Source organism: Aspergillus brasiliensis (genome assembly GCF_001889945.1).
Source record: "Aspergillus brasiliensis CBS 101740 unplaced genomic scaffold ASPBRscaffold_7, whole genome shotgun sequence".
Taxonomy (NCBI): Eukaryota; Fungi; Ascomycota; class Eurotiomycetes; order Eurotiales; family Aspergillaceae; genus Aspergillus; species Aspergillus brasiliensis.
Window position 1 is genome coordinate 1280584 of NW_027137448.1, and position 22305 is coordinate 1302888.

Sequence of the window (22305 nt, forward strand, 5' to 3'; positions counted from 1 at the left end):
GAAGTATGGATGGGCCGTTACCGCTGACTGCTGAGAGCAAGAATGCTCCCTTCTGTCATGTGATGTGTAAGCCGGAAGCGGAAACACGATCAGGAAAGAGTGAACTTCGTTCAGATTACTTGTTTTCTACTCTTACGTGGGCAGAGGTAAGACTTGAAACAGCCGATGGTGCGTCCATCAGTGTTAGTATCACATTAGGGTCGATGGACTTCTATAAAGAGTAATAATAAGAAATGAAGACCGAAGAGCAGAACTTGGAAACGGAATATGGAATAAAGAAAGGAAAGAAGGAACGGAGCAAGAACGTAAACGGATCTAAAGCCAGGTGAACAGGCAAACAACACTAAATGTACAGCAACACGTAGTGGTCATGTAACATGCTTAGTTTTGTTGAAGTGGATGGAAAGTATGGGCGAGACAGACTACTCGATCCTCGTTTTGCCCTCCTCGAGGAACACCAGCCGGGCATTGCTGTAGCCTCTCTGGTGCCTTCTCGCTGGGAGTAGTTGGCCAACGATAGGATCAGAGCGAGCCTTAATGAGCGCATCTTGATACCCCTCAGAGCCAGCTGTAGGTGTGTTCAATTTCGGCCAGTTTACCTGTTTCATCAGGTCAGTATGCAGGTATAAAAAGGAGGACAACAAGACTCACATAGAGCATGCCATGAGCAAGGATAAACCGTGCACACCAGGCGCTCACAATGAACCAGAACAGAACAAAGAAGCGCAAAGGCCACACGGTAGAGTCGGGTAAGCGTTTTGTGAAGGCGGCTACTGTGATCAAGAAGACTCCGGCAGCAAAAATATACGGAACAGACTGGATGATGAGTGGTCGACGGTCCAGGAAGAGCTGGATGTTCCCCAGGGTAGAGTTCGGCGGGAGATAGGTTCCCAGGAAGACATCAAACCCGTCTTGTCGAGGACCGTCCATGAAGTTGTTCCGTACATATCGTGTGATGGAGTTATTCAAGTCTTGCAGCATACCAGCGCGAGTGCGCTCGCCAGTCCGGGTGAAATCGGTCTTCAGCGCGCCAGTACCGGAATAGGCCTTGGACACAACATCTGCATTGTCTGCCCAGATGTTTCGGAATAGGTTTTCAAAGTCGCGATCGTCGTTTGCTGCTTCTCCAGGCTGCAGGACCCCTGCGTCAACGAGCTGGCGTGTTATAGCCCAACGTCCCAGCATACTCTGAACGACGTTTGTACGATCCAAACAGTCCATGCAATTCGTCCGGACGACGCTGGACTGCGCTGAGCGTGTATCCAATTGGCCACCAGGAGCACCGGGATTTTCTACTCCACGGAAATATCCACCTCGTGTTAGACCGTCCATTAGCCGATCCAGCAGCAACTCCGCACGATGCCACTTGAGACCCTTTGTCTCATTGTGGAAGTCGAAGTATACGTAGTGGAGTCGGTCCAACTCCCTCTGTCTGAGTCCGGGCTCCACCGCATGCACCTTCTCTGACGTTATTTCGTCCGCTTCGGTGCTCTCGGTAGAGGACGACACTATAATGCGAACCAGCTGTTCGTAGGCAGTTTTGACACGCTCTTCTCTGCCTTTCTGGTTCACAAGGTTGACCAAGTAGTTCTCGCCATAGACACGTATCTGCTCAGCGAAATGCTTACGAGCAGCGTCCACGGCGGTTTCAACCCCACGGACCTGCAGTTTCGGTGTATACTTTAGGTTGTTGACTTCGGCCCAATACACAGGAACACTTCCTCTGGTTTGTACGAATGCCATGACCTGAAGGTCCTGCGCTGAGCCACCCAACTTGTCTTTCGCTAGAGACTGGCCTCCAGAGAATCCCGAGAGACCCCCCGTCGCATCATTAAGTATAACGATCTGCTCTGTCTCATTGTAGTTGGACACGTGGCCTTGATCATCGATACCGCGGGAGAAGTATCTTGTCCCACCACGGTACCTAGATCTCCTGGTGATAAGAGCAAATGTAAAAGAGGTGGATTTGACTTTCGCGGGCGTGATGCGAAGCATTCCGAACATGACAGGCAGAATATACGGGTCAACTCCAGGTTGTGGTCCATAGCGCACCCCCGTAACATCATGTTCTCCCAGGCTGAAGTCAATAAGGTCCGACTGAATGAAACGGTTCCAGAAGAATCGATCGTCGGCTCGTTTCCACATGGGAAGGTTAGGGTCGGTTTGGGACTGGCGTTGGAAGCTATTGGTGATATCCAGAGCGTAAGAAAAGTACATTGGGCCCGTGCGAAGCAGCTCCTTCAACAGTGCCAGATATGTATCTTCATCATAGTCGTGCAGAGAGCGCTCACGCAGGGGCAAGAACTCGGTCGCCGCAACCTTATAGACCATGTGGCCGCGTAGCCGCCCCACGGGCAGGGCCTTAGTGATTACTATGATATATTTATCTGATCAGATTAGTATGATGTGCCAATACAAACGGACAGAGCAGTATATTAGCATGAACTCACCGAGCTTCAGCTTGATAATACCCAGAATGCCTGCAATACTGGAAATGCGCTTAGCTCCGGAGAGGGTGCCGTTACTGAGCCGCAAGTCGCCGGTCGGGCGCTCAACGACAAGTGTCGGAGCATTGGGGGACGAGGGTGAAGTGAAGGCATAGTGAGAGGAGGCGGCGTGCAAATTGATGTCACGAAACGGGAGAACGGAGGCAGCCATTGTCGGGCTTTACCCACTACGTGGATGAATGAAGCTTGAAAAGGAAGAAGGGAGAGGATACTAAAAAAAGGTATAGATCAGGGGAGGGTCAAAGAGTGTGGTAGAAACATTCAACGCATATTGCGCAAGAGGGATGGAGAAAGTGAAAGGGAAAGGAAGGTGAGAGGCACGAATGGACAACAGGCAGAGACGTAATTTCAGGGAACCCCGGGATGATCTCCAGGGAGGCTCGGGAGCAAGAGAGACGGAGGTACCTCACAGCAGCACCTCGTTGTGCCAGCATGTGCTGGTGGTGATAAGGAAGGCTGGCGCGGACGGAATCGGCCAGGGCGCCACACCGCCCCGCAGAGCGGCCAGTCGGCTTGGGCCAGGTGTGGCTGAATCCCTTCGTCATCTACCACCGGCAGGCCGCCATCAAACCTCCCAGCATCCCGAGTCCGCCTCCAATACTTGTTTCCTCCCTTCATCTCGAACTATCAACCTCATCCAGCTTCCTTTTGTGCTTATACTGTGGGCGCTAGTCTCTTCTGGCATTTTCTCGTGAAAGTTGCTCCTTCGTCCATATCGACTATGGCCTCCAGAGCCGCAGCAGGCGCCCGTCCCGGGGCCAGATTCGCTCAGTTCAAGCTTGTATTGCTGGGTTGGTGTCCCCCTGTTACTGGCCCCACTATAGTGTGCGTCAAAAGTACTGACATATGGTTTTTGTTCGCCCTTTTTAGGAGAGTCCGCCGTCGGAAAGGTTGGGATTTTGTAACCTTCAGGGTTCTAAATAGCGGTCGCTAACTCTCTTACTCCACAGAGTTCGCTAGTACTGAGATTCGTCAAGGTGGGATAACTCGTCGATATTTCCGGAAATTTTTCATACAATAAACGGGCTTCCGGACGAGTTACTGGGTCTAACGCTGCCTAGGATCAATTTGATGATTATCGCGAGTCGACCATTGGCGCCGCCTTCCTCACACAAACCATCTCCCTGGACGAAAGCACGACGGTCAAGTTCGAGATATGGGACACAGCCGGTCAGGAGAGATACAAGTCTCTGGCCCCCATGTATTACAGGAACGCCAACTGCGCTGTAGTTGTGTACGATATCACTCAGGCTGTATGATTCCCGGCTCGACCTACTCCATTTCCTACGGTAACTAATTGATCGTAACTTTGAGCAGTCGTCGCTGGACAAAGCCAAGTCGTGGGTGAAGGAATTGCAGCGTCAGGCAAATGAGAATATCGTCATCGCCCTTGCAGGAAACAAGCTCGATCTGGTGACGGAGAGCCCGGACAAGAGAGCCATTCCTACGGCTGACGCCGAAGCCTATGCACGTGAAGCTGGTCTTCTGTTCTTTGAGACATCTGCAAAGACCTCCTCGAACGTTAAGGAACTATTCACGGCAATCGCGAAGAAGCTCCCTCTTGATCAGGCGGGCCCTCGAAACTTGCGCACAACTCCCCGTCCCGGTGTCGACCTGCGGCCAGAAGCACCCGGTACCCAAGGTGCCGGTTCCTGCAACTGCTAGGCTTTCCAAGTGGCGTATATCAACTGTTGTGTGTCAATCTTCGATCTAATTCACTTTTTCTTCCGTTCCTCCTTTCGCATGGGCTATCGTTAGATGCAGGAGACGTGTGTCTTCTAGCTTGAATGTGAACCGGCACGCTGGGCAAACAGTGTGCAAGCCGTCAGCGACTTCGAACAAGACTGTTTTATGGCTTTCTAATGGTGCCGTGATTACTGCAACTTTGGCCGACCGGCGTCGTATAGGTGTCTCTTGCTTCCCTGGGGATTCAATTACCCCAACGGGTTTGAACTCGACGATCCATTCGGGCTTCCATCAGTCTTTCTCAATGAACATTGATCTGACAAGCGAAGCTTTTCAAATACCATCATTGGATGTGGGGGGAGAGCTTTATACTGTACTGGCACGGTTGGATTTGACTGTCTAGACATTATGCGACAGGGATGAACCATGATTTCTTCGTTCCGCGTTGTTCTATCCTGTCTCTGTTTCCTCGTTCCTGGCGTCTGTATCCTTTCTGATGGGTTGAATTCATGTTACTTTCTTACCTTTTTTTTGTCGTTCTCCCTGAGACTCTCAGTATGCTATGCCTATATAATACTTCACCTTCAGTCATCGGATCTGGACTAGCCATCTACTAATTTCAGTGACTCCATACAGTAGGTGTTTGAAGCAAGGTAAATCTTATAGACGCGCAAAGCATAGATGAACATGACGGAATTCGATAAATAATCCTACCTTTTACTTGCTACTGATGTTAAGCTAGTTTGTGGAAAAGATGATTGTATAAGACAGCTAGCTCGGTCTATCCGGACAGCCGGCGCGGGCGGTGCGAGGTGACCCGAGCTGAGCCACTCTCTGGCGGTGCAGGATCGGAGCGGATCGTAAAAGCACCTATCCCAATTCCGGTCCGCGTTTTCACTCCCATCAACACCAACCCCTCAACCAAGCCAGCTCTCAGCGCTCATCTCCATGGTAGTGCGGCCCATGATGCTGCGCTCTTCTGTTGCACCGGGACGACAGTTGCTGCTGTCCTCCGCTCGTCAGCGGACGGCCTCCCAATGGCTGTCCAGAGCCGGAGCAAGCAGCCGGCTTTCAGGTCAGGTACGGTGACGGCATCCGCAGTCGAGTCATAAGCATCCCGACTAATCTCGTCTCAATTCCATGCAGAGGTTCTTCGCCGATTCTAAGCCCCCTACCACCGCTGCTCCTACGCCCGCTACTCCGTCCTCCGGGTCAGCTGTTCCCCCAGAGACCGTCCCCAAGCCATCGCCCACCGAACAAGGTACGAATGCTCTGATAAGTTAAGTCGCCAGCTTCCCCAGTGCTGATGTTCGATAGGGTCCACTATCCCTCCCTCTATTCCTCCTACCCCAGCTCCCAAGGGTGGACGCTTCCGCAGATTCCTTCTCTACTTGCTGCTCACCTCCGGATTCGCATACGGCGGCGGCGTTTTCCTGGCTTTGAAATTCGATAACTTCCACGATTTCTTTACCGAATACATTCCCTATGGTGAGGAGAGTGTCCTTTACTTCGAAGAGCGTGACTTCTACCGTCGATTCCCGAACACTTTGAGAAACCAGAACCGCCTGAACCCGACCCCAAGGGATGAAGGAAGCAAGATCACTATCCCAAGCAAGAGCGGACTTACCTCGAAGGTCGCCGAGGAGGAATCTTCGGGAGCCGATGTCTCTCAGAAGGGCCCCCACATGAGTGCCACTCCGACTCAGAAGAGCTCCGAAGCGCAAGCCAAGTCCGCCGCCGTTAAGCCCGAGGACAAGACCACAGCTGTCGTAAAGGCTAAGGAGGAGAAGGCCGCCAAGGAGGCAAGCTCCAAGGCTGCTGAGAAGGAGGAACCCAGACAACCGGCCATTCCTGCTATCACCCCTCTCGAATTTGCCCAGGTCAACGAGGGAGATGAAGCAATCGTTCAGGAGCTGGTGAAGACGTTCAACGACATGATCACCGTCATCAGCGCTGATGAGAACTCCGGCAAGTACTCGAAGCCCGTGGCCAAGGCCAAGGAGGAACTCCAGAAGGTTGGAGAGAAGATCATCGCTGTCCGCGAGGAGGCCCGCCGTGCTGCGCAGGAGGAGATCCAGCAGGCCCATGCTACGTTCGATGAGTCTGCTCGGGAGCTCATCCGTCGATTTGACGAAATGCGTGCGGCCGATGCCGCCCAGTACCGTGAGGAATTCGAGGCTGAGCGTGAAAAGTTGGCTCATGCCTACCAGGAGAAGATCAGAACGGAGCTGCAGAGAGCTCAGGAGGTGGCCGAACAGCGTCTCAAGAACGAGCTGGTTGAGCAAGCCATTGAGCTCAACCGCAAGTACCTGCACGAAGTCAAGGAGCTCGTGGAGCGCGAGCGCGAAGGCCGTCTCAGCAAGTTGAACGAACTCACTGCCAACGTCAGCGAGCTGGAGAAGCTTACCTCTGGTTGGAGAGAGGTCATTGACAGCAACCTTAGGACCCAACAACTTCAGGTGGCTGTTGATGCTGTGCGCTCCGTTGTTGATCGCTCCGCAGTCCCTCGCCCCTTCGTCCGCGAGCTTGTCGCCGTGAAGGAATTGGCCGCTGAGGACCCCGTGGTTGAGGCTGCTATCTCTTCCATCAACCCTGCCGCTTACCAGCGTGGAATCCCTTCGACCTCCCAGATCATCGAGCGCTTCCGCCGGGTCGCTGATGAGGTGCGCAAGGCCAGTCTTCTGCCCGAAGATGCAGGTATCGCTAGCCACGCAGCCAGTGTCGTCCTGAGCAAGGTCATGTTCAAGAAGGATGCTGTTGCCGGTAGCGACGATGTGGAGAGTGTGCTGTACCGGACCGAGAGCCTCCTGGAAGAAGGCAACCTCGATGCTGCTGCTCGTGAGATGAACAGTCTCTCCGGATGGGCTAAGATCCTGAGCAAGGACTGGCTTGTGGATGTTCGCAGAGTGTTGGAAGTTAAGCAAGCTCTGGAGGTAAGGATTCCGCCTAGAAACTCTGTTCGTCTGAATGACTCGAGCTGACATGATTTTTCTACAGGTGATTGAAACTGAGGCGCGTTTACAATGTTTGAGGGTTGAGTAGAGAGTAACCTTCTCGACATCGTTTTAGCTTTCTTGTACCTCATGCCTCCTATCTACAGGAATTGTACCTCTAGTTGTCCGCCTGCGTTGTTAGAGTCAATGCTAGATATTTTCCTCTGTATATTGTACACTAGTTGGAAGCTTTAAGCACTAGTCAGAAATCCCACTGCTGCACAACGTATGCCTGGAGGGTCACTTGTCAGCTATTTGATAAGTTGATAACGAACCTGGGGATTGTTTGTCGTGTTTGCAGTTCCACGTGGGCCGCGGCGCATGATGCATCTGCTGCCTACTGATCCAGTAGCGATCGTCAGACCACATCTGGACAACGAGGACGAGGGGGTGTCCAGATTGATCCTTTTAGATCCCAGTTTGCCGTTCAGAAGTCATGACTGGATTCTAGGAGTTTCTCGCATATCCTCATGTTGGCCTTTACTCGTGGACGTTGCCCCCTTTCCTATCCCGCGGGACGGACCACTTCGTCACCATAGCTTTGATGTCGCCAAAGACCAATGAATCCTATCCACCTACACCTCCTATGCCTGAAACCAATGAGCCGCAGACAGAGTTACGATACAATACATCTAATGATAATTCCGACCGACGAAAGGGTGCGCATATGAACGAGGGACGAGCGAGTGGAGAGCTAGAGGGCAGCACTCTCGGTAGCAGCTCTCGGGAGGGCGATAAAGGAGGCCGGGCCCAACGCCGGACACCCAGCTCCGGCGGGTTCCTAGTTGATTCATCTTTTCTACCCAGATCCAGGAGCTTGCGGACAAGTCAATACCTCCCTCGCCGGTCAGAATCCAATCGTAAGGAGAAGCGTGAGGCACCCGAACCTGACCTGGTGGTTCCGAAGAAGCGATCGCGATTCCCTTGGATTCGACATAAAGAACAGAAGGCATCGCAGGTGGAACATGCGGGGCATACCAATCAAAGGGAGCATACGGAACCCACGGCAGCGGAGGAGGCACCTGCTCCTTCAAATTTGGAGCAGGATGCGACCCCTCAGGAGTCGCATACCAACCAGTCGGACAATCAGGCCACCGTGGGTCTTGATAGGGATTCGCTCCAGATAGTGAATCTTGCCTTGAATTTGAGCGAGTCGAGGAAAAGAAACAGCCTGGGTCGCTCTGCTTCAAATCGACTTTCGGGGGGTAGATGGGCTCTGGCAGGTGGTCAACCATCCGCTTCATACACTGATAGACATGCCTCAGTTCCAGGAGCCGACCTGGGACAGGGCGGCTCTCAACACGGTCAAAGGATCACACAAGCACCGGGAGAAGATCGTACCAGAATGGTCGGCTCCAGTCAACAGGGTGGCCCATCTACTCATGCGCCATCTTCAGTGGCAAGTCTACTTCCACACTCCGCTGGATCGGAACCCTTGCCGCAGGGCTTCTCAGAGAGCACACTCGCTCGAGCTGAAAAGGCTCGTCGCCATTTTGAGCTATTCTCGGAATATTTACGATTGCTTCCTTCCCTTCCTCCTCTACAACCCATCGATGATCATAATGCGGATTCAACGTCTGTGAATAGCAGTGGCTTTCCATCCCACCGTGTCTACAATCCTCTTCAGTGTATTCGCAATCGCAAAGTGAGGTTTCGTGAGCGATGTGCAATAGACACGGAGGCAGCTGGATGGTACGATACGGAGAAAGTCCACCAATGGGTTGATTCGGTGCAAGCTGAATACAGCCAACAACACCACGGTCCCCTTGAATGTCTGCGGCTTCCATCATTTCATAATTGCAAGGATGATACGCCGCGTGCAGAGATGGACGAGATTGATCATCTGGCCGTCTCTCCTCCTTCAAGCCTCAGACGTGCCAGCCGCGCTAGTAGCGTCAAGGCACGCAGGCCACGGTCAGACTGGGTCATTGACCCAGCAGAGTTCCTTTCTGACGCCGCCTGGGTTGAGGAAGGACATAATAAGAGTAAGATCGTTGATAGGGACGGGAATAACCTCTACCCAGATCCCTCGATCCTTATTACTCCTGATGATGATCAAACGCCCTTGGAACCACCGGAGCAGCTACAAAATAACCGGCAATCGCTAGAGTCGGAACATCCCGCTTCTCGTACCTCCTTGTCCGATTCACGCTCTGTTCTGGCGACAGAATTCAATAGGGTCGGGCGTGGGCGGCGTCGGCACAGGTTCCACGGCTCTGGCCGTAGTGGACATGGAATCGAAGCATCGGGAAAAGCAACAGACTCTAAGAGGCATAAACTCGGGCTGTTATCAAGTAGTTCTTCAAGCATATCCAGTGCTGATGGGCATTTGTACCGGAAGTCGCCTATGGATAATACCTTATCTTCTAGAAAGGACGTGTCCCCACAGCCCGGCGCCTCACGACTTCGAGCCTCTGAGGCTCATTACGACACCGCCATGGATACCAGACTGACGCCAACCCATGACACCTTTCCACATTATCTGACCGGAAAATCTCCTACTTGGGCCTGGTCGGAGGGGAAGCGAAGTTCTATATCCTCCATCCCGAGCGTCGATGATCGCTACGATCCCCTGACAACTTTAGCAACTGCAGAGAGCAGGTCACCCGAGCTCCATGCGCAGGTCGGCATGTTTCCGAGCATTGCGTCCAATCTATCTCCACCCTCAAGCCGTTCACCGTCTCCTACAAAGGGTCGCTTCTCACGTGCCATCGGTGCTCGACATGAGCGGAGCAAGAGCAATATTCGGGCAAAAGATATCGCAGATGATAGCTCCATGGTTTCGGCGATTTCGCGGAAAGATACTTCCGTTGGGCATCCTGAGGGTATTCCTCAGGGTGGCCGGCTGGAGCCAAGCCCGCTTCCCGATCGAGTCTCTTCAGCATTTCAGGAAGATCCATCAAAGGTAAACTCACAGAACCGCAAAGACGCAGTCCAAGGCGAATCTAAGCTGCGTGGGATATTCAAGGGCCCTGGGAAGATCGCAGAGAAAGTGGGCAACGAAATGTCGAAAGTAGGGGATTTAATACTTAAAAAGGATAATGTGGCACAGTCACGGAGATCTTCCGTTTCAAGCACAGATACTTCTGTTTCTGATCCTCTTGATGACCCGGAAGAAGCTAGAGGTGATAGGATGTCTGGTGCCAAGTCTCTTCTGCGCCGGTTCCCTACGTTCTCCGATGATGCCAATCGAAGCTCACGCAGAAACATCGAGAAAATCAACTCGAAGGGCAATGTGCTTGCCGTGTCTCCCTTTGCCTCTACGGCTAGGCAAGATCGATTGGAGGAGCATCAACCGTCTGCCTATGGCAGTCCTTCCAAGAACGGTGCTGACATCGATACGACGGACTCACAGAGAGAAGTGGGTGGGTTTTCCACATCTCTTCATACACCGGCAACGCGTCATGAGAAACCACGAATCAGCCATGAACTGTATACTACGCGGGAACAATTCAAGAAAGGTAAAATTAAAGATGTCGGTGTTCCCTTCAGCCTGACGAGGCCTCCTGTCACAGGTCTTGCTCAAGCGAGAGCAGACACTACTTCGTCGACCCAGGGAAAACGTCCAAGACTGGAAACTGAGTCAAGAAGCTGGAGTATATCCAATCGCAGCATATCTAGCTCGCTTGTTGCTGGTGTTCCAGGGAAGCGTGAAATTGAGCGGACTCGAGCGCTTCTTCTTTCTTCGGGAATCAAAGCCCGAGAGATCACCCGGCGAGCAGAATGTGTGCGGCAGCCACCACCAGACTTCCTTCGGCGCACCTTCGGTACAGATGCTTCTGTACCTCAAGTGACTCGGCTCTATGAGTACGATGTAGCCGCACAAGGTCTGTTCCGAAGCTTCGAGAAAACCCATCGTTCGTTTCAACGATCCATAGATAATTTTTCTGGCTCGATCTCATCCCCTTTAAGATCGCAACTAAACAAGCTTGAGGACATTATCAATGAGACCATCTCCCCGCGTGTTCAGGCAGCCACACAGGACGCGGAGGACTTGAGCATCCAACTCAACACGACGAGTACGCTTGCTGTCAAGCAGCTGAGCGATACACTCGACAAAGGAGTCAGACGGCGTCATCGCCGGTTGCGCTGGGTACGGCGCACTGGATTCGTGATGCTCGAATGGGCACTGGTTGGTATGCTCTGGTGGGTTTGGCTGATTGTGATGGCTTTCAAGATCTTGAGAGGCGTTTTTCGAGGCTTGCTTTCAGGTGTCAGATGGGTTTTGTGGTTGTGAATGCGGCAAATTGAAGAGAAAGACTGTTGTTTCCTTGTTATTATACCCCTGTTGATTTCGAGACGTTCCTAGCGTTTGTTTCCTTTTCTATTTCACGGAAGTTCCGTCTCACAATTCTTGTATTATATTTACATCCTTTTTCGATTGATAATCACTTTAATCTGGCCTTCGTGAAACTTAAGCAAAGATAGTCGGTTATCCACGGTATTGCCGTATTCATATTCATTATATCCCCTCTGGCATTGTATGGCCAGAACAGTCCTTTCGGGGCATAAAAGAACAATAACTTGCTGAGAATGAAGGATATTATACCTCACAGCAGATAATTGCCGATATACCAAATAGTGCCTCCAGACTGCGGATCAGGTGACGCTGTCTAACTGAAACTCACGTCCTTTCATTGAAAATTGTGGGTTCTTCACCGGTCCACGATCATCGTCGTGACGACGATGGAATATCTCATACTCATACTTAACCTTCTTGTCGGGCCACTGTTCCTCAACACATTTCTTACTTCCTTCCAAGCATGCCGTCCCCATGCACAAGGCCCCGGTTCAAACAAAAGAAGCAGCCACAACGAACTGAAACATCAACCGTAAGCCTCCTCTTTGTTTTGACATAATAAGAACTCCAAGCGGGCCTCATCTCATAACCAAAATTCCTGGCTTCACAACATATAAGCAGTTGGAGAAGCCCCCAACCCCCATCTCGTATCATCATCTTTACTTTTCATGAATTATTGGCACCCATTTTAAATCCCACCATCATCATTATCACATCTGTCCCTCTACACCCTCTTCCCTACTATCCTCTACATCGACTATCATTACCTACCTATTTCCTACATCCCTCCCACCAATTGAACAACCTTACCTACCCATAGTCACAACCTTCTCTTTCAGCAACCTACGAGAATGTCCCTACCCTCGCAACGCAAGTTCAACCTCAATGCCAACAAGGCAAATCCCGCGGTGAGTGGAGGGCTAAGACGTTCAAACGCACAGCACCGTAAACGAGAAGATCTGGTCCCACTGATGTTCGACCCTGCACAGGCACTGACATTTGACCAGTCATCAAACAGCTGGAAGCGGCAGGAATTCAAGCAGGATCCTATCAATCAACTTACTTATCGTCCTGATGCGGCGGCGGCAACAAATCGGAACAAAGACAAAGGGAAGCGTCCTGCGAATATGAATGCGTGGTCGGCGAAGTGTGGTGGTGTCCGTTCGACAACGACAACAACGACAACGACGACGGCCTCGAAGAGTAGTAGTAGCCTCAATCCTGCAAGTGCTAGTAGTAGTCAACTGGCTGGTCCGACTCGTGAGCGTGGGAAGATTGAGACTGATCCGAGGAAGGTACGGTGGCCTTTGATTGGGGTTAAGCGTTGATTTTGGGCGGATGTTGGGGACAAACGGCTGGTTCCGTTTGGTTTGGTTATCTGAGGTTATTTTTTTTTGGATTATTGCATTGGATTTGCAGCCCTTGGGGTGTCTGCTATGAATGTATGAGTATATGAATCATGTAATTATGTTATTAGTTTGTAGTGTTGATGAGAAGTGGCCTTTGGGTTCTCTTTTGTCATTGTACAAATGATAATAGTGATAATGATTTATTCTTTGGCCTATTGCTAGAGGGTTATTGATACTATTGATATTTTTGTTTTCAGCTTTTCAATGTCGTCAATGCGCAGGAATCAAGTGATAGTACTAGTAGTGTGGTATACACTGCCACATGATGCCGTGAGATCGCTGATAGAACCCATCCGTGTCTTCAGTCCAAGAGATATATTTAGTACAGTACTAGGACGGTCCGACTGCTTCGCCACTCCTGACTCAGTCTGGTATAACATTCCATAGCGGAATGAGACATAGAGATACACATTGTTCAACTCTGTGAGACAGTCGTATTAAACAAGCAAGATCTATTATTATCCTTCACCATCAACGTTCTTGATGGGTGGTGCAAATAGGATGTCCATCACGTGCCACATAACTGTAGATCAGGGTCTGTCACCGCCCGGGTGGAGCGATTAGAATACTGCCGATGAACGGGCCACGGCGGTCAAGCTTTGTGAACCAATGGACAGGCGGCTAATAAGAAGGGCATCCAGAAGACGGACGGCAGCGCGTCATGCCGCACTTTCCAAGAAACAGGCTTAAGTGGCGAAACCAGGAACAGTCTGTTCCGGGCCTATACTACCATGTACGACTATGTATAGCCGGTTCAAATTCTAGCTCACGGGAATGACTTGCCCGGACCTCTTTCTTTCAAAGCCGAGGAACCACTAATCTGTCTTCCTTGCCAGACGCGCGGGAAGTACGGAGGAGTAGGAACTACGTACGCATCTATCTAGATCGTACGGATGACCCATCCCGCGGGGGGGCCAGGTGCTGAGCAACCACCGTCCTATGGTGATAAAGCATACGCATGTGGTTCGAGGGAGAAAGTGGCTCAAACTGTCTGGTACACTAGTAAACTGTCCGTAGGCCCAGGATTTAGACGACGGATCTTCAGGGACTTGATCTATTGGAAAGTGAGGGAAAATCGGGAGGGCATCAGGCCGAATTAACGAGCAAGGGGATCTGCCAGGTTCCCATGGAACAGGAGACAGGCAGCAAGATTGAGACCACGTCAACCATTACTGGCGGGAAGGGAGCAAAAGTAACCATACTGTGTGAAGTGCAGAGATCCACCCCGGGGTACGTTGGAGGTGAGGGAAATAATGATGGAAGGGCGAAGTAGAGCCAGAGGTAAGATGACATACTATACAAACTATACATACCATACAGTATCATACCGAGCGGTGACGGGAGAGGGGCACGACGATTCGGGAGATGCCGTAATCTGCCCCCCCACGAGAACCACTCGCTGACTCTCTCATTCCTCCTCCATTCAGTCTGACGCTGCTTTCTCTCTCTCTCTCTCTTCGACTTCGTTCTGCATCGTCCCTTTGTTCGAGCCATTGCGGTAAGTCCTCATCCATTTTTCTCATTCCTTGCTGGGTTTCGTGCAGCGCTCAGCCGTCCTCGTATTTCGACTCATCGAGATCGTTCCCTTTTCCCCGGGGTGTCTGCCTGACGCCGTGCCCTTTGCCCTAACCTCCGCGTCCAAGTCGTTAAAACTCTGCACGCACCTCTGGCCTCCTCGCCCTTCCCCCCCCTCCTCCTCCCCCCGGACCCAGAAATTAAATCTCGCAACCCCTTTCAATTTCTCGTCGGAGCTGTCATACAAGCTTGCTGATCAGTGGCTGGTCGCGTCAGATTTCTTCTTATTGGGAAAAAACCTTGTTTTTTTTTCCCTCGCCCATATCTACGTCGCATTTTCAAGGCCTTTGGAATCCACCAGTTCCAAAGGCTCCAAGCTCACCACGGCTCTCGTAGCCTCGCGTTTCGTTCTTCGTCACATTGTATCTCCGAGACGTCCCCGCGACACTCTTAACAACATTCCCCCTCCTGCTGGTGTCGACTCCCGTCTTCTCGTCCGGTGCTCCTCTTTTTAACCTCCTGACGCCCACTCCGCTCATTCCCTCATTTCTTGAGCTGCCGCATAGGACTTCTCTGACGGTTCTTCCTCTGAAGGAGGAAGGGTCTAGGAGGCTTGGTCCAGTCAACTTCGGTTGCGAATCTTTTCGCCCTCCCTAACACGCAGTCGCGTTAAAAACAACCTTCTTTTTTTTATTACTTTACTTCTTTTTAAAAAGACCTATTCCGTGCTCCGTCGCAGCGCGCATGGTTATGGCACCGACTGCTTGTGTACCTGCTGAAGTATGCACTCCTAGATACTGCCAGGAGAAACCCGACTATAATCTCAATTGGGATCATGGTCAATTCAGCAATCATGGAGGGGACGATTTATCGCAATCCAGGTTGGCTGCCAAGGAACTAGTCTTGGACATCCTGAAGAAGCGCGCAGCGGAGGTCAATGTGGACAGCTGCGCGCCAGGAGAAGAGGATGCGTTTTACGTGGCAGACATGGGCGAGGTCTACCGCCAGCATCTGCGCTGGAAAATGAACTTGAGCCGTGTTCGGCCTTTCTACGGTAAGGACTGGATGCTCCATGGGGGATCTTCGTGACAGCGGCTAACATTGAGTCAATAGCGGTCAAGTGCAACCCGGACCCGGAGATCCTTCGCCTCATGGCTAAACTCGGAAATGGTTTTGACTGTGCGTCCAAGGCAGAGATCGATCTGGCCCTTGACACCGGCATCGACCCGAGCCGCATCATCTACGCGCAGCCCTGCAAGACCAAGTCCTATCTGCGCTACGCCGCGCAGGTGGGCGTCAAGCAGATGACCTTTGACAACGCCGACGAGCTGTACAAGATCAAGGCCAATTACCCGGAGGCTGAGCTTTATCTGCGCATCCTCACGGATGATTCGAACAGCCTGTGCCAGTTCAGCATGAAATTCGGAGCTTCCCTGGACGTTGCTCGTCAGCTCCTCGAATTGGCGCACCAGCTCGAGCTGAAGGTTGTCGGCGTGAGCTTTCACGTCGGATCGGGCGCTGAGGATCCTAAGGCTTTCCTGAAAGCCGTGCAGGACGCACGCCTCGTTTTCGACCAAGCCGCCGAGATTGGCCACGAACTGCACACTTTGGATGTCGGTGGCGGTTTCTCTCAGGACACCTTCGAGAAATTCGCCGGCGTCCTGAGCGAGGCGTTGGACACCTATTTCCCGCCCAACATCCGGGTCATTGCCGAACCGGGTCGCTACTATGTCGCCAGTGCATTCACTCTGGCGGCCAACATCATCGCTCGCCGTGAGGTGCGCGACCCGGAGGACCCGACCAACGACGCCTACATGCTGTACCTCAATGACGGGGTGTATGGAAACTTTTCCAACATCATCTTTGACCACCAGCATCCCGTGGCCCAGATTCTGACCTGTGCGTCGGTCGCCAACTCCCCTTATGCTGCGACTTCGGGGGGTGTCACGTACTCGATCTGGGGGCCGACCTGTGACGGCATTGACGTTATCTCCAAGCGCATTGAACTGCCAGGTCTGCTGGAAGTTGGAGATTGGCTTTACTTCGAGGAGATGGGAGCCTACACCAAGTGTAGCGCGACCCGCTTCAACGGCTTTTCGGACAACCACGAGGTGATTTACATCTCTAGCGAAGCCGGGGCTTCTGCGCTCCTCGAGTACTAGATACACTGTTTGTTGATATTTTTTGGCTTCTGTGTTTGGTACCTATATGTTGCTTGATACTTAGCAGGTCGCTCGCTGACCTGCTTCGTTAATAAATGTGTTTTTGTGCTTTTAGAGTAGATGTTCGGTTGAATACAGTGTGCACTTTACCGAAGTGTCTGTATATATGGCCATATATGTCTTTTCCATCTAATGGGTTTCCCCTGTCTTCATTGCAGCAAGATTCGTGTCTAATTCTAGTCTATCCTGACCTTTAACATGAACCCCCCACTGTCATCGTAGCTTCATGTATACATAACTCAGCCCCGCAATCAGCAGGTCATCCGATGCCGAGCCAGCTCCAGCATCATGCCCAATCTTATATCTGGCAGAAAGCAACAACATGTTAAAACAGACCCATCTAGACCAGTCTCTCAACCACCAACTCCGCCCCCTCGCTAGTACTACCCTCCGCAACCTGAACCAGGCCACCCGCCTCCAGCCTCTTCTTCCACTTGCCCGACTCATACCGGGCCAGAATAAAGGTAATTCTAGCCGCCACTGCAGGATCGACCGTCTCGGCCACCATATCAGACGGCGTGAACGTCCAGCGCCCAAACGCCCAGTTCAGGATGTAGTGCCTTGCTGCCGGACCATCCGCATCCACAGCCACCGATTGGCCCGGCTTTTGCTGTTGCTCTTCCTCTTCCTCCGACGCGGCCGGCGGCGCAGCAGTCGAGCACCGCATGACGCCTTTAATGCGATACACCTCTTCCTTGTTCGCCGCGCGCAACAACTTCTCCACCAGCGCCTTGGTATCCACCACAGCCCCATCCTCCTTCGCCTTCAGCGTCACCGACAGCACCTCCACCTCGGACTGATGTCCATGCTCATGCTTATGCCCCTTCTCCCCATGGCTATGCTCATGCCCATTCACCCCATCCACCATCCCCTCCTCCTTCCCAAACAACGCCCCATCAATCCCCAACAACACATCCTTATCCACCCGTCCCTTCTCACTCTTCACCCACGGCGTCTCCACCTCCAAATCCCCGACCCGATCCAAACAAATCTCAAACTTCATCTCCCCGGCCACCTCCCACTTATTAAACACAATCAGATCCGTATACCGTGCCTGCAGTTTCGCCGTATAACTCGTATCCTCATACCCTTCCCAATTCTCCACATCGATCACGCTAATCACGCCATCCAAGCTGAATGTGCCTGGGTGTTCGCGCGCCAGCCGATTAACTTCCATCGCTAGGGTGGCGGGGAATGCGGACCCGGAGGTCTCGATCACGATGCGGTCGGGCTTCACTTCGTCGAGGAGCTGGAAGAGCGCGTCGCTGAGCTGGCCGACGAGGTTGCAGCAGATGCAGCCGTTGAGGAGTTCGCGGACGCCGCTGATCGAGGAGGTGGAGGCGAGTTGGGAGTCGATTGCTACATCGCCGAATTCGTTCTTGAGCAGTGCCAGTCGGTAGGTGGGTGGGAGTTGAGGGATTAGGTTTAGCAGGAGCGTCGTTTTGCCGCTGCCCAGGAAGCCGGTTAAAATTGTTATAGGAATAGGGGCCATCTTGTTTCTTTCGGTGTATGTAAGTGTGGTTGGTGGTATGGTAAGTCTAAGTCTAAGTCTATGATATGCAGGGAAAAAGAAAGACGAAACGATTGATGCGGAGGAATTGGATGGAGTGGATGTTGAAGTTGAAGCCGCAGTAAAGATTCGGAGGGGGGAGAGGGGCACGCTAATCCTCATCGGGTAATCTATAAGATCTGGCGTGGGGTTGTTGATGTCTGAGGCATCCACGCTTCTTGTAGATCTACTGTTTGCATTATATTATTCTCTGTCCATGGTCATTTCTCTTAAATAGGTGTTAAGCCTGACGGCACATGCTAGGGACTACAACATATGGCTCAACAACAGCCTCTTATCCAACCTAAACATTTCCCAGGAAAGCCTCACTCTTGACTTGAGATATGCGCCGCTTTGAAAGAATCCACGATGTAGTAGAGCTCGTTGAAGAATACCGCCATGGGGGCTATCATCCCGTTCATCTCCATGACGTATTCCACCAAAGATACAGAGTCATAGCGAAGTTAGCCTATGGCCAATACTCGACAGTATGGCTTGCAAAGGATCAACTAGAGTGAGTACTATATTACCATAAAATACAGATATTAGCTAACAGGCTGTAATATATTGAAGGAACTCGCAACAAGTCGTGCTAAAGATCCTAAAAGCAGAAGCATCTACAGACAATAGGGAGCTTGCAATCCTTCTTGCGATGTCGGATTCCGACATATATCACCCCGGAAAAAGACACGTTATTGAACTACTCGATCATTTTTACCGTACAGGTCCAAATGGAACTCACTTATGTCTTGTCTTCCCCGTGATGATATCCGACGGGGCAGCAATGACAATCACTGGAAGTCCGCGTGAAGTCGGATATATTCGGGCTGTTTCCCGTCAACTTTTGCTGGGGCTTGACTATCTTCACCAGTCAGGTATCGTCCATTGTGGTATGTCGGGGCTCATCGATTGTGTAAGCAACACACTAATACGCTCAATGCAGATCTTCAACCGGCAAACATTCTGTTCTCAGTTACGGGAGCTACGGACATGGAGGCATTGTTACAGCCTCCCGAGTTCAGCCCGGTTAAGTGGTTAGAAGGTGTGATCGAAGATGACAGCGCCCCCAAATATTTGATGCCTACCCAGAGGCGCCGGGGCCAGTTGCGTAAGGAGCATTTTTCAACGCTTGAAATAAGGATTGGGGATCTGGGCGGAGGTAAGATACACCTGTTCGTACTATATCTTGTCCAGCCGAATTTACTGATTCGTCACATGCAATATCAGCTCAATTTTTCCAATGCTGTGACCAAAAACCAGTAACACCTCTGGGCTTGCGTGCACCTGAGCTAATACAACGACATACCGGTGATATTGCCGTAGGCACTGCCATAGACATCTGGACCTTGGGTTGTTTGGTATGTTGCAAAAGTTTCTCTCCGTGGCAACCCAGACTTACTTTCTAATTCTTCTGCGAAGATATTTGAACTTGCAACGAACGAGCCATTGTTTCCTTTGGATACATTCGGCCTCACATGGGAGGAGATAGACAATGACCACATTTCTTTTATTGAGCAAAGACTTGGTTCTGACAACCAGAAGAATGGGGACTTCCAAGTGTACCTCAGGGATAGGTTACCGGAGAATTTTGATGCTGAGAATGTGGAGACTCTCACATCATTTCTTTTCCTTATGTTGCAGAAAGACCCTCGCGAAAGATTACCGGCAAGAGAGTTACTCCAGACTCCCTTCATGATGGATTCATATTAGAGAATTGATGCTTTGTCAGCTGTGCATATTTGCGGAATACTGGTAGAATTAGATTTACTAGTTGTTAAAATACTTCCTTGGATTAGTGGTAAAAAAATTGTGGCTTGATAGTCTCACTTTATATTACCTGATACTTCCTCGCTATCTATTATTCTTCTAAAGTCACTAGGGATAGACTTTGGTTATCACAGCACAAAAAATCATCATCAGGCATTATTACGTTCATAAATTTCATGCGTTAATCTCATCGCAGTCGGACCAAAAAAGTCGAGTAGCTAGATATTCACGTAGATTACTATGTACCACACGAAATTCAGGTGGCCAAACAAGAAACACGATAATAAATAGACACTAGCCTTAACTTCAACCACCCTATAAGGCTGAACCATAACCATTCCTAGTTTCCTACCCCTACCCCTAACCCCCATCGAACCAAGGCCGCCAGCCTTTGCCCAGTGGCCAGTGACCAGTGACCAACACCCGCAAAACCCCGAGGGTCCACAAGGCTGACGACGATGATATCATGATCCACCGGCACTAACTTGATGTCATCGGCCACATACTAAATACATTAATTCAAACCCTCCAATCATTCATTCATTTACAGCTGATCTATCTAGAAATAAACTACTACTACATCTACTACTATACATCTACAAAAGCACACTCTCCTCGTTTTCTATTTCATTTACATATATCTATCTGACAATGAAAACCGTCGACGACACCGCCCGCGAAACCGCCCGAGAAATGGGCTACAAAGAACCCGCGTCGACGACCGACAGCTCGAATGGAAACTCGATGATGACCCCTCAAAATTCACTCAGTGATATGGCGCAATCTGGTGTCAAGGAGGTGAAGAATATGTTTGATGATGTGGCATCGGCGCCGGCGCCGGGGGATTTCTTGAATAGTACATGGGAACATGTGCGGTCGTTGATGGTGGGTGGTGGGAATGGGGAGGGCGTGGATAATGGGAATGGTAAGATATCTCTCTCCTTTCTTTTCTTCTTTGTGATGATGTGTGCTGATTGAGTATCTGGCTATTAGATGGTGCCGAGCCGGCGGATCCGGATGAGATTCGGTGTATTGAGAATTTGGAGAGGGAGAAGATTATTCAGTTTTTGCAGGAGAGGCATATGAGTATGAATAATTCGGGGAGGGGGAAGAAGGTATAACCTGGGGAGTGTACTATATTACTATCAAGCAAATAAGATATGATATAATATGATATTTAATGGATGGATTCATGCATACGTCAAGCTTGCTTAAGATGAAGATGAACTCTGGAGTTGCAAAAATAGCAGTCTACGCTCACAAAACTGCTCTAAACCCCTTGTCCGCCTTGATATCTAGTCCCAAGAACTGCGCAACCTGTCCCAGGTGATCCACTCCCCAGAATGTGTCAGTTTCACCCTTGTCATTGGTGCACTCAAACCAGGGTATGCCAAATGCGCCTGACTTGAATGCTCGATCTGTGTTTGCAGTCAAGGCTGCCTTGACGTCGGGGTGGTTCATCTAGAAGTTTAGGTTAGCAATATATTCGACATGAGATTACGCGATGCAGGTAGCATACATCGGCCAACACAGACTGTGCCACGTCCTTCCCGAGTACCCCTTCAAGGACCGGGCCGAAGCATTCGGGCTGTGCAATGTTCGGATTGCCTTCTACCCAGAACAAGCGATAGAGCGCCTCAAGGGCCGGCGCAAGCTTGTCTGGGTGCTTCAGGGAAATTGCGCAGAGCGCACGCTGAGTGCTCAGCGTCCGTGGCGGGAAGCCTTCGGGGGTTGTCTGGGAAATTGGAACGTTGAAATAGCGAGCCCAACGGTGGCGCTCTTTCTCAGTCCACTTATCCTTATCTATATACAATGATTAGAAGTGGTTATGGTGTGTTCTAGGTTTGAAGGGTACGCACTCTTGATGTTGGCAGGGGGGGTATTCCCGCATGCGTGCATGAGACCACCCTGGAATATGGGAATATAGGTGATGTTGCATTTGGCAAAAACAGGAGAGTTCTTTCGAATGTTAGAATGCTGTGATGATGGTCCATGCTATAGCCATGAAGTAAACGGATATGCAGCGCTCACTCTTAGTATACTGAAGGCAAGATAGGCGAATGGGCTGACTACGTCCAAGTAGAGATTGATTCGCGGCACAGCCATGGTTTCAAGACCGATGAAGATGACGAAAGAAAGCTAAAAATGATGTGATCCAACGAGCAAGATGAAGGTATCACAAAGGGTGTCTAGTTTATCTAGTCAAGTCCGTCCCCTGTTTGGATGAGTCAGCATCGCGAGCCGAGGTGTTCGGATGTTCGTCTTGATGATTTCTAATCCGTGATTCCCCTCACTCTATGTATACTCGGCTAGAGAAGACCTTTGTTTACTTCTGTGTATGCTGAACATAGGACCTT

The 22305-nt window shown here is 50.9% G+C and overlaps 10 protein-coding genes across 10 annotated transcripts; 7 read left to right on the plus strand and 3 right to left on the minus strand.

Moving 5' to 3' along the window:
- Positions 1–422: 422 nt before the first annotated feature.
- Positions 423–2658, minus strand: ASPBRDRAFT_55882 (putative phosphoinositide phosphatase (Sac1); the record flags this gene model as incomplete). The annotated part of the gene is made up of 3 exons (XM_067627459.1): positions 423–599; positions 652–2387; positions 2451–2658. 3 exons carry the CDS (start codon positions 2656–2658, stop codon positions 423–425), a joined length of 2121 nt encoding a protein of 706 aa, XP_067478513.1.
- Positions 2659–2710: 52 nt separating this feature from the next.
- ASPBRDRAFT_607126 (uncharacterized protein) lies at positions 2711–3452 on the plus strand. The gene is made up of 2 exons (XM_067628262.1): positions 2711–3298; positions 3378–3452. Exon 1 carries the CDS (start codon positions 2831–2833, stop codon positions 3200–3202), a length of 372 nt encoding a protein of 123 aa, XP_067478514.1. The 5' UTR covers positions 2711–2830; the 3' UTR covers positions 3203–3298; positions 3378–3452.
- ASPBRDRAFT_55883 (Rab family GTPase) lies at positions 3229–4172 on the plus strand (the record flags this gene model as incomplete). Its single annotated transcript, XM_067627460.1, has 5 exons — positions 3229–3298; positions 3378–3397; positions 3458–3484; positions 3569–3760; positions 3825–4172. 5 exons carry the CDS (start codon positions 3229–3231, stop codon positions 4170–4172), a joined length of 657 nt encoding a protein of 218 aa, XP_067478515.1.
- Positions 4173–5080: 908 nt separating this feature from the next.
- ASPBRDRAFT_75860 (MICOS complex subunit MIC60) lies at positions 5081–11589 on the plus strand. Its single transcript, XM_067629296.1, has 5 exons — positions 5081–5273; positions 5340–5454; positions 5511–7126; positions 7638–11205; positions 11255–11589. Exons 1-5 carry the CDS (start codon positions 5142–5144, stop codon positions 11299–11301), a joined length of 5478 nt encoding a protein of 1825 aa, XP_067478516.1. The 5' UTR covers positions 5081–5141; the 3' UTR covers positions 11302–11589.
- Positions 11590–11896: 307 nt separating this feature from the next.
- ASPBRDRAFT_44185 (uncharacterized protein) lies at positions 11897–12927 on the plus strand. Its single transcript, XM_067625138.1, has one exon. It carries the CDS (start codon positions 12338–12340, stop codon positions 12812–12814), a length of 477 nt encoding a protein of 158 aa, XP_067478517.1. The 5' UTR covers positions 11897–12337; the 3' UTR covers positions 12815–12927.
- Positions 12928–15154: 2227 nt separating this feature from the next.
- ASPBRDRAFT_127162 (type III PLP-dependent enzyme) lies at positions 15155–16572 on the plus strand (the record flags this gene model as incomplete). Its single annotated transcript, XM_067617942.1, has 2 exons — positions 15155–15464; positions 15524–16572. The coding sequence occupies 2 exons, from the start codon at positions 15155–15157 to the stop codon at positions 16570–16572; spliced, it is 1359 nt and encodes a 452-aa protein (XP_067478518.1).
- A 400-nt stretch (positions 16573–16972) lies between these two features.
- On the minus strand, positions 16973–18124 carry ASPBRDRAFT_30991 (uncharacterized protein; the record flags this gene model as incomplete). Its single annotated transcript, XM_067622845.1, has 1 exon — positions 16973–18124. One exon carries the CDS (start codon positions 18122–18124, stop codon positions 16973–16975), a length of 1152 nt encoding a protein of 383 aa, XP_067478519.1.
- Positions 18125–18525: 401 nt separating this feature from the next.
- Positions 18526–19891, plus strand: ASPBRDRAFT_30992 (uncharacterized protein; the record flags this gene model as incomplete). Its single annotated transcript, XM_067622846.1, has 5 exons — positions 18526–18695; positions 18755–19071; positions 19125–19340; positions 19376–19539; positions 19601–19891. 5 exons carry the CDS (start codon positions 18526–18528, stop codon positions 19889–19891), a joined length of 1158 nt encoding a protein of 385 aa, XP_067478520.1.
- A 514-nt stretch (positions 19892–20405) lies between these two features.
- ASPBRDRAFT_44193 (uncharacterized protein) lies at positions 20406–21149 on the plus strand. The gene is made up of 2 exons (XM_067625139.1): positions 20406–20873; positions 20942–21149. Exons 1-2 carry the CDS (start codon positions 20600–20602, stop codon positions 21067–21069), a joined length of 402 nt encoding a protein of 133 aa, XP_067478521.1. The 5' UTR covers positions 20406–20599; the 3' UTR covers positions 21070–21149.
- On the minus strand, positions 21150–22054 carry ASPBRDRAFT_55892 (putative 2-hydroxychromene-2-carboxylate isomerase; the record flags this gene model as incomplete). Its single annotated transcript, XM_067627461.1, has 5 exons — positions 21150–21177; positions 21210–21409; positions 21468–21751; positions 21808–21907; positions 21980–22054. The coding sequence occupies 5 exons, from the start codon at positions 22052–22054 to the stop codon at positions 21150–21152; spliced, it is 687 nt and encodes a 228-aa protein (XP_067478522.1).
- Between the last annotated feature and the right edge of the window lie 251 nt (positions 22055–22305).

Coding starts and splice junctions, on each gene's coding strand:
- ASPBRDRAFT_44185 (XM_067625138.1), top strand. CDS start 12,338: ATGTCCCTACCCTCGCAACGCAAGTTCAACCTCAATGCCAACAAGGCA.
- ASPBRDRAFT_607126 (XM_067628262.1), top strand. CDS start 2,831: ATGGACAACAGGCAGAGACGTAATTTCAGGGAACCCCGGGATGATCTC.
- ASPBRDRAFT_44193 (XM_067625139.1), top strand. CDS start 20,600: ATGAAAACCGTCGACGACACCGCCCGCGAAACCGCCCGAGAAATGGGC. Junction 20,874..20,941: donor GGGCGTGGATAATGGGAATG/GTAAGATATCTC, acceptor TCTGGCTATTAG/ATGGTGCCGAGCCGGCGGAT.
- ASPBRDRAFT_75860 (XM_067629296.1), top strand. CDS start 5,142: ATGGTAGTGCGGCCCATGATGCTGCGCTCTTCTGTTGCACCGGGACGA. Junction 5,274..5,339: donor GCAGCCGGCTTTCAGGTCAG/GTACGGTGACGG, acceptor AATTCCATGCAG/AGGTTCTTCGCCGATTCTAA. Junction 11,206..11,254: donor CATCCAACTCAACACGACGA/GTACGCTTGCTG, acceptor CAAAGGAGTCAG/ACGGCGTCATCGCCGGTTGC.